This window comes from Dermacentor andersoni, chromosome 9 (genome assembly GCF_023375885.2).
Source record: "Dermacentor andersoni chromosome 9, qqDerAnde1_hic_scaffold, whole genome shotgun sequence".
In the NCBI taxonomy this organism is placed as follows: domain Eukaryota; kingdom Metazoa; phylum Arthropoda; class Arachnida; order Ixodida; family Ixodidae; genus Dermacentor; species Dermacentor andersoni.
The window spans coordinates 138019715-138033976 of record NC_092822.1 but is presented as its reverse complement, the minus strand read 5'-3'; the positions used below and the strand labels follow the sequence as shown (position 1 = coordinate 138033976).

General features: G+C 45.7%; 1 protein-coding gene across 5 annotated transcripts in view; it reads right to left on the bottom strand.

The window, feature by feature from the left end:
• Positions 1-14262, bottom strand: part of LOC126529763 (ferredoxin-fold anticodon-binding domain-containing protein 1 homolog) — a 155339-nt gene that overhangs the window by 54221 nt on the left and 86856 nt on the right. For all 5 annotated transcript variants that reach the window (XM_050177268.3, XM_055070025.2, XM_055070024.2 and 2 more), the window contains one exon: positions 4371-4571. In XM_050177268.3, coding sequence (XP_050033225.1) covers positions 4371-4571 — 201 coding nt within the window. The remainder of the gene's footprint in view (positions 1-4370; positions 4572-14262) is intronic.

The following is a 14262-nucleotide window of genomic DNA, read 5'->3' as shown; positions in this document are numbered from 1 at the left end:
GCCTCCACAGCATTGACTGCTATGTATGGAACAGAGTATAGACGCTCGCAGAATTGCTTCTACTCGCAATCAAGACAAATGCTTGAGTGTAAAGCTTGTTTCCAGTCGTTCAGAAGACCGAATTTTCAAGTTACAAGTTCCTGATGTTTGAGCTACTTGGCATTGCCTTTTGCGCGTTCTGCCGACGCAAGCAACACACTCCCATGTTACCACTTTTGGCAATCGCTCGTCGCGTTTTTGACAAGCGTGAGTACCGAAGGAAGGTATATGTTGTGGTGGGGCCATAAAAAGTGTCACAAACTTGTCCCACGACTAACTTTGTCACCACGGCCGGGCTGCTTTTCGCAGCGTCACGACACACGCAGCGAGTGTGCCTCAAAGTTATCCCAAAATATAACGAAATTAATTACAATCATGTTGACAGTCAGAGAAAGCGTCACGAACTTGTCCCGGCAAGATTGTGTACATGCAAAACTGCGTCACATAGCCGAGCTGCTTTTCGCTAAGTGCGCCAAAACGCAAGGCTTGGCGAGCATACCTAGGTATCCAAAGAAGTAACGAAATAAATTACAGCAATGTTCGGGGTCACAGTTTTTAGTTGCAAGCCTAACTGCTTGAAATGCGTAGCATACTGTCAAACAAAATTTGTCACCTTGCCATAGTCCAATAGTGCAGTGGTGTTGTGCCGAAGTGCAGAAGGAACGCAAGAATACGCCGGCAGCACAACAAACCAGGCTAAATCCAAAAAAAGGAAAGAGAGGCAGACGAGTCGCCCAACAGGCCAACGCACACATGCACATCCAGCCTCACTCGCTTCAGCGGCGTGTGCGACGCATGACGAACGCACAGTGGCATAGGCCGTCTGGTGCCCGGGGCCCATAGGGACCACCCCGCCCCCTCCCACCCTGGGTGTAGTCAGGAAGGCGAGGATATCGAACATTTCCGGTGGAGGGGGAGCGGGGGTTGTTTCAGCCCCAGCACAACCGCCTTGGATACCACGCATGTCCACCCCCCCCCCCCCCCCCCCTCCCTTCGCTCTCGTTCCCAGAGATCGCAAATGCAGCAGGTATACACGCTGTTTTATTTTCTGCACCAAATAACACAGAGTGCTGCACTGATAGCTTGTAATAAGCGCATTTGCACATCTGCTGTCAGACTGCAAGGTTTGGCGGCCAATACAAATGTGGCTTCATGGAGGATATGGCTCACAAGTAAAAAAAATATTTTCATAAACTTTGAATTAGCGATTTTAGAGGCAATACTGCATTTACAAAATTAAAAGCCCGATAGACATATGTTGCCCAACAATTTCACAAAAATCGACGCAGGTACAACGGCATACAGTATCTTGGCTGTGTGCTGCCTTGAACCCAAATGACAATTAAATAGCGTGTCAGTGACGCTGATCTCCCCATCCTATTTGAAAACTCCACCTGCTTCCTTAGTGCGTGGGCGCCAATGCTATGACAATTGCGAGTTCTCATCATTCTGATCCATAAAGCATTTATTTGCTGCTATTGTCAAACGTGATTATCCAAGCTGTGGTACCGCCACAAGGTTGGGAACAGAAGAGCGCACACCTCGCGTAGATTACTGATGTCACCACGGAAAAAAAAAAGAACGAAAGAAAGAAGGCGGCCATCAAACCAGCGAAAGCAGCCATTGCAATGTTTCCTCTATAATTCCTAATTAAACAAGTACTCACTACATCCTATTTTAAGATAGCGCAGACTGAAGGGAAGAGGGACCCAAGAGCCACATCACTAGACTGTATTTAGAGACGCATGAGTATCGAGCGCACCCCACAAGCGCACCGCACATGAAACCTTCCGCTAAGGCGAGTAGCTTAGCAACCAATTAGCGAAGTAAATCTTTTAGCCCGCACATTCGTTCACTTATTAGATAAGATGTTGATAAAGCTGCAGCCGACAATTCTGCGGCACTACACATCTGGCATTACTCCGCTGGTTATCGGTGCACTGTGCACCATTTACGCCCAGTCAAGCCGGCAGAAAGAGGGGGGTATTAGACAGTGGGGGGGGGGGGAGGTTTAGACATGGCACTCCCCCCACTGGTACCTGGCATCCGGGGCCCATGCCCTGTTCATGTTTGTTTGTGCGCACTGACAGCATGTTTGTTAATCCAGTAAATAAGCGTATGTTTCTAAGTTTATACGGCCGATAAAACTACTATTTTTACTTTGTATAGCTGTCTAATTTGCTATCGCAATCAATGATTGCGAAATCGCCACTTTTTTTTTTTTTGTGGTAGCAGGCACATGGGGTTGACAAGAAGGTGCATAAGCACGTAGGCTATATAGGGAACACAAAAGTTTGTTGAAAGCAGCTGCATACACTCCACACCACACACTGTCGCAATAGCATGTGTATTCAAATTTTGTAAGGCACAAGGAACACCTACAGATACAGGGAAAGCTTATAATGCATGAAAGAGCAGCGGTGTGAGAACAATCAAATATGATGGCGCATGTGCTGGTCACCCTTCAATTGCTTTATGCGATTGCAAAGTGCCCTTCTTGGAAGGTTGATAAGACACTCAGAGAAAGAAATCTGTTCTGAAGTTGAGTCATCCCATTCAAATGCTTGGCATCACATATCTAATTACAGGCTGTATGTGGGCAGGCGCGGGTTGAAAGGAGTAAGATTGTGGTAATAAGCTATTGTTTATGTATGTATAGTAATAAGTTAAACTGGTAGTCAGCACATGCCCTGCGTTCTTTTGCCTCTCGAAAAGTACTGTTGTAAAAGATACCAACAGCCTAATTTTTAATCCTAATAAGTTTTACACAACTATGCTGCAAATGAGCAATATATTACACTGTAACAAAATAAAAACCGACAGCTGCCCAAAAGCTTCCTCACTTGTTATTGTCACACCCATTTTTTAGCACACCTTTTGGCTCACTGTAATGTAACTAACCTGTGTTGCCTTATGAAATGCACGAGTGCATTTCCACAGCAGTGTGGTCTGTGTCCCTCTTTTCGGCCTGTCATTAAGTGCTGTTTTCTGCTCATAGGCATAAGTAAAGCTTATGTACCCACACACTGTAAAGGGAGTGGCGAAAGAGGGACTGCAGGAGAGCACGTGCAGCTTTGCCCACAGCACCGCAGCAATACAGGGAAGTACTCCTGCAGTTTTGCTATGAATGATCACCAGATATGGAGCAGCATTTACAGTCAGCATAGAGTTACTGTATATGCTACCTTTGGTAGCATATACAGTAACTCTAAGCCAGCAATCCCTTGGCTCCATGAGCGGCACACCGAGTCCAGGTAGGGGAGTGCCACTCGGGCACAATAATTTCTTGAGCCCGAAACTTTTGCTACAGATGCTCATTCAAAAACATGCCAGCTTCTCTCTAAATCCAAGCATCGTTCAATGCCATTTGAGTCAGGAATGCCAACAAGAAGGAAAGAAGAAAAAATTGGTGGCACATCCATCCTTTGGAGATGATTGACAACGTAAATATTAGCAACATAGTAGCTACAGCGTGACAGATGTGGACAAAAGATGCCTTGTAGCTACCAAGAAGCTTCATCAACTCGCCCAATTTTCCATCTTAGTGAATCATTAGCAATCTTTCTTATGACGGCTGTGTAATAGGCAATGATGTGTTTTATAGGTTATGATTATTATAATGATTACTGCATTCTCCTGCCATATCCCCACACCATCTATCAATCATGAAGCCTTATGGGCACATTCGTAGACACACGAGGTCACAATCTCACTGCCAACCACAATGTTTAATGATACTACGACACTATATTTTGTTATAATCACAGCCCCCCCCCAATTGAAACTCCAAAGCAACGCCCACTACAACTAGTATATTGGCTGTAGCTTGGTTCCATGGCTATCCATCCAGTAGCCACTCTCGATACAGAGGTGTCGGTTGTGGATGGGGTGCTATAGCTGTAATATACTATGCCCCTTGTCCCACCCTTTCTGGAGGATTGCCAAAGTATGAACACATAGCAATATCACACAATTTGTGACCCAAGACTGCAGCCCAGTGGCATCTCCTCGACAAGACAGCAGCCAGCACATATATATAGTGGCCCAAGCTTGTAGTATGTGAAAGAGGTTAGCCACCTACTGCAATCTTGGTCAAGTTCCCAGATCACACAAGTTACATTAAAACCACAAGGATGGTGCAGACAGTGCTGGACTGGTAACTTTATTCAGTAGCTGTGTCTTCCACTTGGTGACTGGCATTCATATCCTGCTCAAGTAACCACTCGCCCAACAAGCCACTCCCGCAAACATTCTCCAATGTTGTCAGGTTCTTCATTGCTCGTAAGTACTATGTTGCACTTGATGACAAGCATCATACATTCAGCACTGACCTGTACCCACGTGGAGTGTATCCGGCTGGTGCACGGAACGGTACAACACGATGCAGGATGAAACCCCCTGGAGCAGCCATCTCCACCACCTGCCACGTGTCACTGGGGCAGCGACGCACCTTACTGTCGGCGGGTGTGCCCCCTTGGCCGCGGCACAGGGTCACTCGGACTAGCAATCCAGGCCGGAGCACACGCCCTGCACTTTACGCACACACAGCATCATATCAGCACGGGCATCTCACTAAACATTCTGCACTCTGTTCTGTCCCACCTTTTTTCCGTTAGTCTTGTTTGCGCTAGTAACTATGTCACAGCAAATGCATCAACACCAACTAGCCCAACTTTCGGCATTAATAACTGTCAATACTTGTGCGAACATTCATGAAGCATTTCTTGTTGCATTTTCATTGTGAATCATTGTATGGCAACAATTAGTCTTACTCCATAATTTCCACTCTTAGACATAGGTACACCCTTTGGGGTGTATATCTAACACACAACAATTGTCATCTGCCTTGCTTGCGTTCCCTTGCTTGAAAACGCCGCGCCCGCTACTTTCCTGTCGGGAATGCTATGTCATGCTGATAACGCACATGCCGTTCGTTACCGGAAAGTACCGGGCTCACAGCGTTAAAGAAAGGAAATGCGGACAAGACAGATGACGATTATTGTTGTGTGGCAAGATACAACCCAAAGGGTGTAATATTGTTTTAGAGTGCATCATACTATTGTTTTCAGAGCACAGCAAGAAAAATTATTGTCCACAGTGGGATGAAACAATTGCACACAGCGTTAAATTTTCAAACGAATACCCGCAGCATTGACATATGACGGGCACACGAAAGCTGTCATGCATGAATGATTTGACAACGAGAGGCAGCAATATGCATAGAAAGGATTGTACGTCCACTTGGCAGATTTTCATCAATCCTACTTGTCACATTAGCATTTGTCACCATGCCTCTCACCATGTCACTAATACACAGCCAGCACCGCATTTCTTAAATGGCCCCTTATCAGGACTAGTAGAAAATATTACTTTACTCTGAAAGTTAACAGTTGTCAAGCACAATCTAGGGAGTGTTTTACTGTGCAAAGTTTTGAAATTGGTTCATCATTGCTGGATATAGGAGAAATTCTGCATCCCCATGCTGCCAAGACGCAAGCTTCACTACCAAGACAGTAGACACTTCTTCACCTTGACTAGTGTGTTTGTAGGTGGTGCTTTTAATTCTTCATGCTAGAAATGAGTTCACATTTGCACTAAGAGCATTGTTTCTCTTCCTTTGTTCCTGCGCAGCAACGGCAATATTCAGTGTTGTGCATCGGATCACTTGCCAAAGCCACATGCTATATTCGGTGACATTGCAGTCAGTGCATTGGATGTATAGGCGTTTATATGCATCACCTTGACTTTTTGGCAGAGAGCAGGGCTTCCTCGAGAAGAAGGGTGCACGGTGATTTGCTTGAAATTTCAGCTGCTTTCATGAACGATGTGATACTTTGCAGACGCAATTGTCAGTGCGTGATCTACACATAGCACTTGTCTGTTTGCAATGCCCAAGAATGGTGGAGGGACCTTCTGTGCCTTAAAGGGCAACTCTGGCGAATTTTTGAAGTCAATGGGTGTCAATGAAACTTACTGGGTACATCCATCTGCAAACTTCTGCCAGGTCCTCAAAAAAGCACGTTTGAGAGTTGCACAGATTCTTTAGAAATGAATTTTGTTGACTTTCGAAACACTTGCCTTGGTTGCTCCTCAGCTACTGGTCACATTGTGTTATAATGTAAAGGGCGGAATATGTACAGCCATAGCCTCCTAATAGCTTCTGTGCCTGCCGGATCATAGGCGAACCAATGAAAAGCAGTCGTCGTTTTAATTATGGTGGTGGTGCCACTTACGTAGGGTTGTCTCGAGCACACTTTTTACATTCTTGGTGCTAGCTGATGACAAAAAAAAAAAAAAAACATGTTCATAAATAAAAGAGCAGAAGCACACTTACTTGCCAAATTATTACGAAGCAATGAAAAGTTGCAGTTTCGCCAGGAAGGCGAAACATAGATTGTGACAGCAAATGAGATATACGAAATAAAGATAGTAGCTTTATCGGCCATAAGAACTTGTAAACCTTAACTTACTAACTAAATTAACAAGCACGGTGTCACGCACGCACCGGTAAACAAACACATGTCGCTCGATGACCGCGGAAACTCGCTGTGAAAACACTGGAGTGAGGAATCGCAGTAGAAGCAACGAGTGAATTGACCTTCGTGCATCTCTCGCTTCAATGCGAAAAAAACATCGAAAGCACAGCGCATACGAAGCTGCCGGCACTGCGTAACCTCTGCAAACATTGCAGATAGCTCTGAAGATGAGGAACGCCCGGGAGCACACTTTGGCCACGTCGCAGATCGCTTTCAAGATACAGCACCCGCACAGCCGCGCCGTAAGCAGAAGCCGCCAAGAAAGAGCGCCCCCTCCCTCCCCTCACCCCCGTTCCTTGCGTGTAAGAAAAGAGGGTGCACTTTCGCTCCTCCTTCTTCACTCGTGCACGCGAGGATGAGCCACAGAACGCCTATATAAATTTAGAGAAAGAAAACTATACCTACCACAGTGCAACAGAAATAAGAGTAGCAGTGGCGTTGTGAACAAAAGTATGCGACCAAGAGATGGCGGTGGCAAAATCAAAACTAACTTGACATGAGTAGTGCGAGATTTTGTGGCGGATGAACATGTTTTTCTAGGGCTCCGTGGCAGTGACTAAATCATAAATCTTTTTGTGCATTCTTTGAGCTTGCTGGTTTTTGATTTGCTGATTTCTTTAGTCTTTAAATAATAATTGGTAAGTTTCCTTTTTTTCCTTTTTTTCGTGTATATTTGGTTTTTCAGGATAGTCAGAGCGTCCTTTCACGCCACATGCTTCGACACATGAAACCGAGTGGGATGTTAGGTCTTTGTAGCCTTTAAATAGTAGCTTGGAAGTGGCAAGACTAATAGCTATTAGTGGTTTTACTGTGTGTGCTTTGGTAGCAATATTGCTTTGGTAGGATAGTGCGAGCATGCCCGCAAGGTTGAACACATGCGAAAACTTGGCATACCTTAAGTCTCTGCGGCATTGATCGCTTTAAAAACATTGGTGAGAATTACTTTGCGGTATTTTAAGGATTTAGATACTGTGTGTATAGATTTTTTGCTAGAAAGCACATGCTCTGCATTATTATAGTATTTGCATTAGAAAAAAGCCGTGCAATGCATGGCAAGAAAGCCGGGACAGCGTGCAGTGTGCGGGGGGTCCCACAAGGCAGACGAGGGGACGAATGATAATGGAGAGAGAATCGAGTCAATCGGCCCACACTGTCATGTCGATGTTAGGCTGAAGAAAATGGAGGCTTTCCAGGATGAGCTTGTCAAACAGGTCGAAGAGCTAACGAATGAGCTAAATATGGAGCGTGATGCATGGAAGGTAGTAGAAAAAAAGATTTCAAGCAGCCGAGGAAAAGCTGAGCAGGGCCACCATTATGAATGAGAATGGTTGACAATGGGACGCAGTCCCCCGACATGACAAGAGGGAGTGCCAGCAAAGTATGTGGAATGCATGCAACATGGTGAGGGGGTAGCTGGAAAGAGCGGCACCTACCTTCAGGCCACCACGCGGAAAGAGCAGGAGTGCAGGGGTGTATGCCCCTGTCAAGTTTTAATCACACGGAAAAGGACAAAGGGAAGCAGGGAGAGGAAGGAAAAAGTGAAATGGTGATTATCACCGGCGAATCAAACCTGGCTAGGCGCTCAAACAATTCTGGAGAGGGCGAAGGCGATAAAAGAGTGGCGGTAGGGACATTTCAAGGGGTTATGTCATGGAGCGAGCAAAAGCGAAGCTCGCAGAAAATGCCTACGTGCGCAACCTTGTCATAGTAGCAGGTGGACTAAATGACATCCTAAACAGGAAAGGTAAAAGACTAGCCTACCGCTTGGCGAAGGGGGTAGACGAAGGGCAGCCGGCGCGAGCTGTCCCCTCAGATGCAGATCGTGGTGTGCATGGCATTGGAGGTGCCTCTACTGACAGTCAAGTACAAAGAGCCTTAGTGGCTGCTAATGAGGCAATATGGAAAATGAGCTACGAGAAAGGTTTCGAGGTTGTCGAATTAAGTAAACAGGGAAGTGAGAAGGTGTGGTGGTTTTGAACAAAACGGGATCCATGACCTACTGCGACTCCAAGGCGGCACTTCTCAGCCTGCAGAGGCCAGAAAGGAGTAGCCTTAGGGTAGCCCTGTTCTCGACTAGGCTGATGGCACTCCAGGAGGCGGGCTGCTCATTGTCCCTGCATTGGCTTCCAGCCATGGGGATACTGGGCAACGAGGCTGATGCACTAGCAAAGCATGCCCACCACTGTGTGGTGCTGCCTAGTCTAGCAGTGACAGCTGGCGACTTCATAAGCCACAGGCTGCGACGTCACTTGCTGGCCTGCCATCCGGACAAGCGGATGTCCGTGGTCCACCCTCCACTACTCCCACAGCGTGGCCACTCCTGCTGCGACTGAGGAATGGCTGGTGTTGGATGGGGTCCAGCCTCCACCGGCACGGCCTCGTCGCCTTTCCAGCCTGCACTTCCTGTGGGGAGCTGGACACCCTGGAGCACCTCCTACTGGCCTGCCCCGCTTACCTGCAGCAGCGTGGCCGCCTCCTGCAGGAGTACCGGCGCCTGGGCCTTCCTTCTGCACGGCAGGAAGACTTTCTATTTTCTGGTCGACACGAGCTACCAGTACTCTCCTAAGTGTCGTTGAGTACCTCGACTCATCGGGGGCTCTCGGCGAGACTCTAGGATTTTCTGCAGACGGATAGCCTCACGGCTATCCAACCCACTCAAGGCTACCTGACCTGCCCCAACCATCTGGCTCTGCTGGATCACCGCCTCCTGGCCTGTCACCAGATTACCCTTCCTGCTAGTCTGCTCAGCTGCTGCCATGGCAAAAACATAACTTCCTACTGCCCCATCTTCTTTGCTCCCACTCTCCCCCACCCCTGTTCGCGCTGAGCTGTGCTCCCGCAAGAGCTGCAGAAGATAGCGTCAACCTTTCCTTTTCCCCTCAAGATGCACTTCCTCCACTTCAATTAAAGGCTTGGATGAGAAGTGGACTGGCGACTTGCTGGTCGCGCTGTTGCTTTTGTAGGGGGCCCACAGGCGCTCAGGAGGCCAGAGTAGGTAGTAATGAAAAAGGTCCCCAGGGAAACCGCAGAATAGCATCGCCATCAATAACACAAAAAGGAGGAAAACAAGAAAGAGAGCTCGCCATGCAATAGGTTACGTCAACATGCAGGGCAGCAGAAGAAAGAAAAAATGGGCAGAGATGACGATTAGTTAAATAGAGAACAAACAGGGGTGTATGCGGTTACAGGAACACACCTTAAAGACTCGGAAGAGCCACCAGTGATTGAGAATTATGTTTGGGAAGGGTGCAACGGAACTAAGTTGGAAATACAGGGAGGGAGAGTCGGAATGCTCATCCATATGGGAGCCAAATGGAAAAGAGTAAATTCAAAATGTCAAGAGCATCTTTGGTTATCAGGGACAATGAGTGGAAAAAGAACTTTGCTACATGTAACGTATTTGTGGACTGGAAATAATTGCACAGAGAAGAATCAAGAGTTAGTGGAATGCATAAGTGCTGATATTAAGGGTTTCGGGAATGATACCGAAATTATCCTATTAGGTGACATGAATGCCCACATACAGGATTTACATGGCTATACCGACAACAACAGGAAGTCAATGCTGGATCTTTGTGAGCAACAAAACCTCGTTATCATGAATACAAAGCCTAAGTGTGAAGGGCAGATCACGTGGGGAAAGTGGGAAACCGGCAATCGACCATTGATTACTGTCTGATAACAGAAGGAATTCATGATAGGTGAAGAGAAATCGTCATTGATGAGAAAGGGTATAGCAGCATAGAGGGTGACCACAAACGCGTCATACAGAAAATGGGATATGTAGTTGGGAAAGAGAGCAAGGAGTGCAAAATGGCTAGTCCAAATTTGAACGCTGAACAAATCACAAATATAGCCACAAGAGTCAAGGAAGAACTTTGCAAATGGCCAAGTAAAGAGTGATATCATAGGAAGCCAACACTGACACCAAGGAGAACATAGGGGAAATTACTTCTGATTAATAAATTAAATAAAGAAACAATAAATCGAAATGAAAGTGGATGAAGAGACAACTTGCCACAGGTGGGGGGTAACGATCCCACAACTATCACACTATGTGTGCGATGCTCTCCCAATTGAGCTACGGCAGAGCCCTTGCCCCATCCACTTTCTTGGGTATTTATGTTTCTTAGTAGAACCCTGGGAGTGTTAGCCAGCGCCATCGCTCACAAACCTTAGCGGTGGATGTGGAACATCCTTTCTGCCGCAGGTGTCACGAGAAAGTGATCTTTTTGCGTGAAGGCAACCAGTCAATAAACCCACACATGCTACCTGAAGGCATCAATGTTGCAAGATTTGAGACCGTCGTCTGCTTTCTTTACTTTCTTCAAGTAAAGAATTTGAATATAGTGAACTTCTAAGTGTAATAACGACAGAAATACGGAGAGAGAAACATGTTCGTTGGAAAGGAGAAAATAAACCGAAAAGCTGGTGGAACAGGGAGATACGAGAAGCAATCGCCAAATGACAGAAAGCATCTCGAGAGCACAGGCAGGCATAGAAGGTGCAGTTGCCGCAGGATGAATTGGCCAGTAAATGGAAATATACTGGGAAAAAATGTCTATCGTTTAAATACTGGTGCAAAAGAAAATAAAAGGTGGAAATGAACGTTGGTTGTCAGAAATACGTGAGAGAAAGAAGGCCGCACCTCGAATATTTTGGAACCACATAAAATTATTAGGCAGGAAGTCACCAACACAACAACATATCCTAGACAAAGATGGAAACAAATGGAAGGCGAAGCAGCATTAAATTACGTCCGAAAAATAACAGCCGAATCTTTCCAAGGCAATGATGAGGTTGTATTTGAAGAAAAAAGAGCATGAAAGACAACCAGATGGAAAAGGAACTGGCGCTGACAAATATCAACTGGGAGAAAGCCGAAGAAAATATTCCTAAGCGCACAGCCACAGGGCTAGACGAGGTTCCCGTTAGGCCAAAAAGTAAGAAAGCTCTGGTGAAAACAGTGGAAAAAAGCTTTAAAACATAGACGAATACCAGACAGTTGGCGACAAAGTAGAATGAATTTAATTTACAAAGGTAACGGGGAGAAAGAATTCACTTGTATAGGTGGTGACCATTACATAGGTAATTAACAGGCTAGCAATGTAGGCAGTCAAATTAAAGCTTCAAGCATGGGCAGAGAATAATGGCATTTTGGGAGAATTTCATAATGGCTTCAGAATAAGTAGGCGTTTGAATGATAACTTATTTCTTCTTACTCAGTGTATTGAAATATCAAGAGTAAAAAGCAGACCCTTATATGTGGCCTTTTTAGACATTACAGGAGCCTACGACAACTTAGACCACAACATATTGTGGGATAGTCTGGAAGGGGTGATTGGAAGGGATAGTCTGGAAGGGGTGAGTCTTAGGTGATGATTGTCTACAGATTCTGAGAGAGGTTTACCTAGAAAATACCGTTTGGGTTGAATGGGAAGGAATGAGGAGAAAGTTGATATCAACCAGGGACTGAGGCAGGGGTGCCCTTTATCCCCACTGCTGTTAATGATGTACATGGTGAGGATGGAGGGGGCGCTAGAATGAAGTAATATCAGGTTTAATCTCTCATACAAACAGGTGGGTACAGTAGTAGAGCAGCAGCTTCCAGGTTTACTTTATGCGGACAACATTGTGTTACTAGCTAACAAGCAAAGTGATAACGTCTGGGACAGGAACCTGTGGACAGGACAGGACATCTGTGGACAGGAAGGCGAGAATTTAGGTTTGAAATTTAGCCATAGAAAATCGGGTGTTATGGCATCCAATGAAAACAGTGAACAGACAGTGACAATACGGAGCCAAGAAATACCTCGGGTAAAAGAAAATAAATACCTTGGTATATGGATAACTGAAGGCAATAGATATATGGAAACAGGGGGAAAAACAATAACATGAAGAGGAAGAGAAATGTAGCCATAATGAAGCACAGAGAGCCCTGGGGATACCATAGGTACGAGGTGCTATGGGGTATGTGGAAAGGTACAATGGTTCCAGTACTTACTTTTGGAAATGTGGTTGTTTGCTTGAAATTAGGGGTACAACGAGGACTCCATGGCAACCAAAAGACAGTAGGACGCCTTGCATTGGGTGCTCTTGCAAAGACCACAAATGAAGCTGTGCAGGGTGATGTGGGCTGGACAAGTTTTGAAGTGAGGGAAGCTCACAGTAAAATTGATTATGAAGAACGACTGAGGAAGATGGAAGTAAATGGGCTGGGAGAGTGTTGGAGGTATTCGTACAGGAAAAACATTGATTCACAGTGGAGAAAAAGAGCTACGAAGCTTACCAGCAAGTATACGACCTGTAGGGCGAGCAACACAGCAACAAAGAACGTTAAGCGGAAGCGGAAAGTCAAAAAGGCTGAAATAATCTCATGGCTGGCGGCAATCAATGGAAAAGAAACCTGCCATGAGTAACTACTTAAGAGGAAAAACTAAATAAGGAAAGAAACAATTTATGATAACTCAAAAGGGAGCTCATTACTTTTCAAAGTGAGATCAGGATGCCTTAAAACACCTATAAAGCGATATAAGAAGGAAGAAGAAGCATATGCTTGCTGTGGTAAGGCTAGGGAAACGATGCAGCATGTTTTATTAGAATGTGAAGATATGAACCTGGCAACGTTTATCGCTAGAACGTTATCTAGTGAGGCGAGTCTAGCAGTGCTATTGGAGGAATTAGAGGGCAGTAAATGGGATATAATAGGGCTCAGTGAAGTTAGGAGGCCAAAAGAAGCATATACAGTGCTAAAAAGCGGGCACGTCCTGTGCTACCGCGGCCTAGAGGAAAGAAGAGAACTAGGAGTCGGATTCCTGATTAATAAGAATATAGCTGGTAACATACAGGAATTCTATAGCATTAACGAGAGGGTGGCAGGTCTTGTTGTTAAACTTAATAAGAGGTACAAAATGAAGATTGTACAGGTCTACGCCCCTACATCCAGTCATGATGACCAGGAAGTCGAATGCTTCTATGAAGACGTGGAATCGGCGATGGGTAGAGTGAAAACCAAATACACTATACTAATGGGCGACTTTAATGCCAAGGTAGGCAAGAAGCAGGCTGGAGACAAGGCAGTGGGGGAATATGGCATAGGCACTACGAATAGCAGGGGGGAGTTATTAGTCGAGTTTGCGGAACAGAATAATATGAGGATAATGAATACTTTCTTCCGCAAGCGGGATAGCCGAAAGTGGACGTGGAGGAGCCCGAACGGCGAGACTAGAAATGAAATAGACTTCATACTCTGCGCTAACCCTGGCATCATACAAGATGTGGACGTGCTCGGCAAGGTGCGCTGCAGTGACCACAGGATGGTAAGAACTCGAATTAGCCTAGACCTGAGGAGGGAACGGAAGAAACTGGTACATAAGAAGCCGATCAATGAGTTAGGGGTAAGAGGAAAAATAGAGGAATTCCAGATCAGGCTACAGAACAGGTTTTCGGCTTTAACTCAGGAAGAGGACCTTAGTGTTGAAGCAATGAACGACAATCTTGTGGGCATCATTAAGAAGTGTGCAATGGAAGTCGGTGGTAACTCGATTAGGCAGGATACCAGTAAACTATCGCAGGCGACGAAAGATCTGATCAAGAAACGCCAATGTATGAAAGCCTCTAACCCTACAGCTAGAATAGAACTGGCAGAACTTTCGAAGTTAATCAACAAGCGTAAGACAGCTGACAT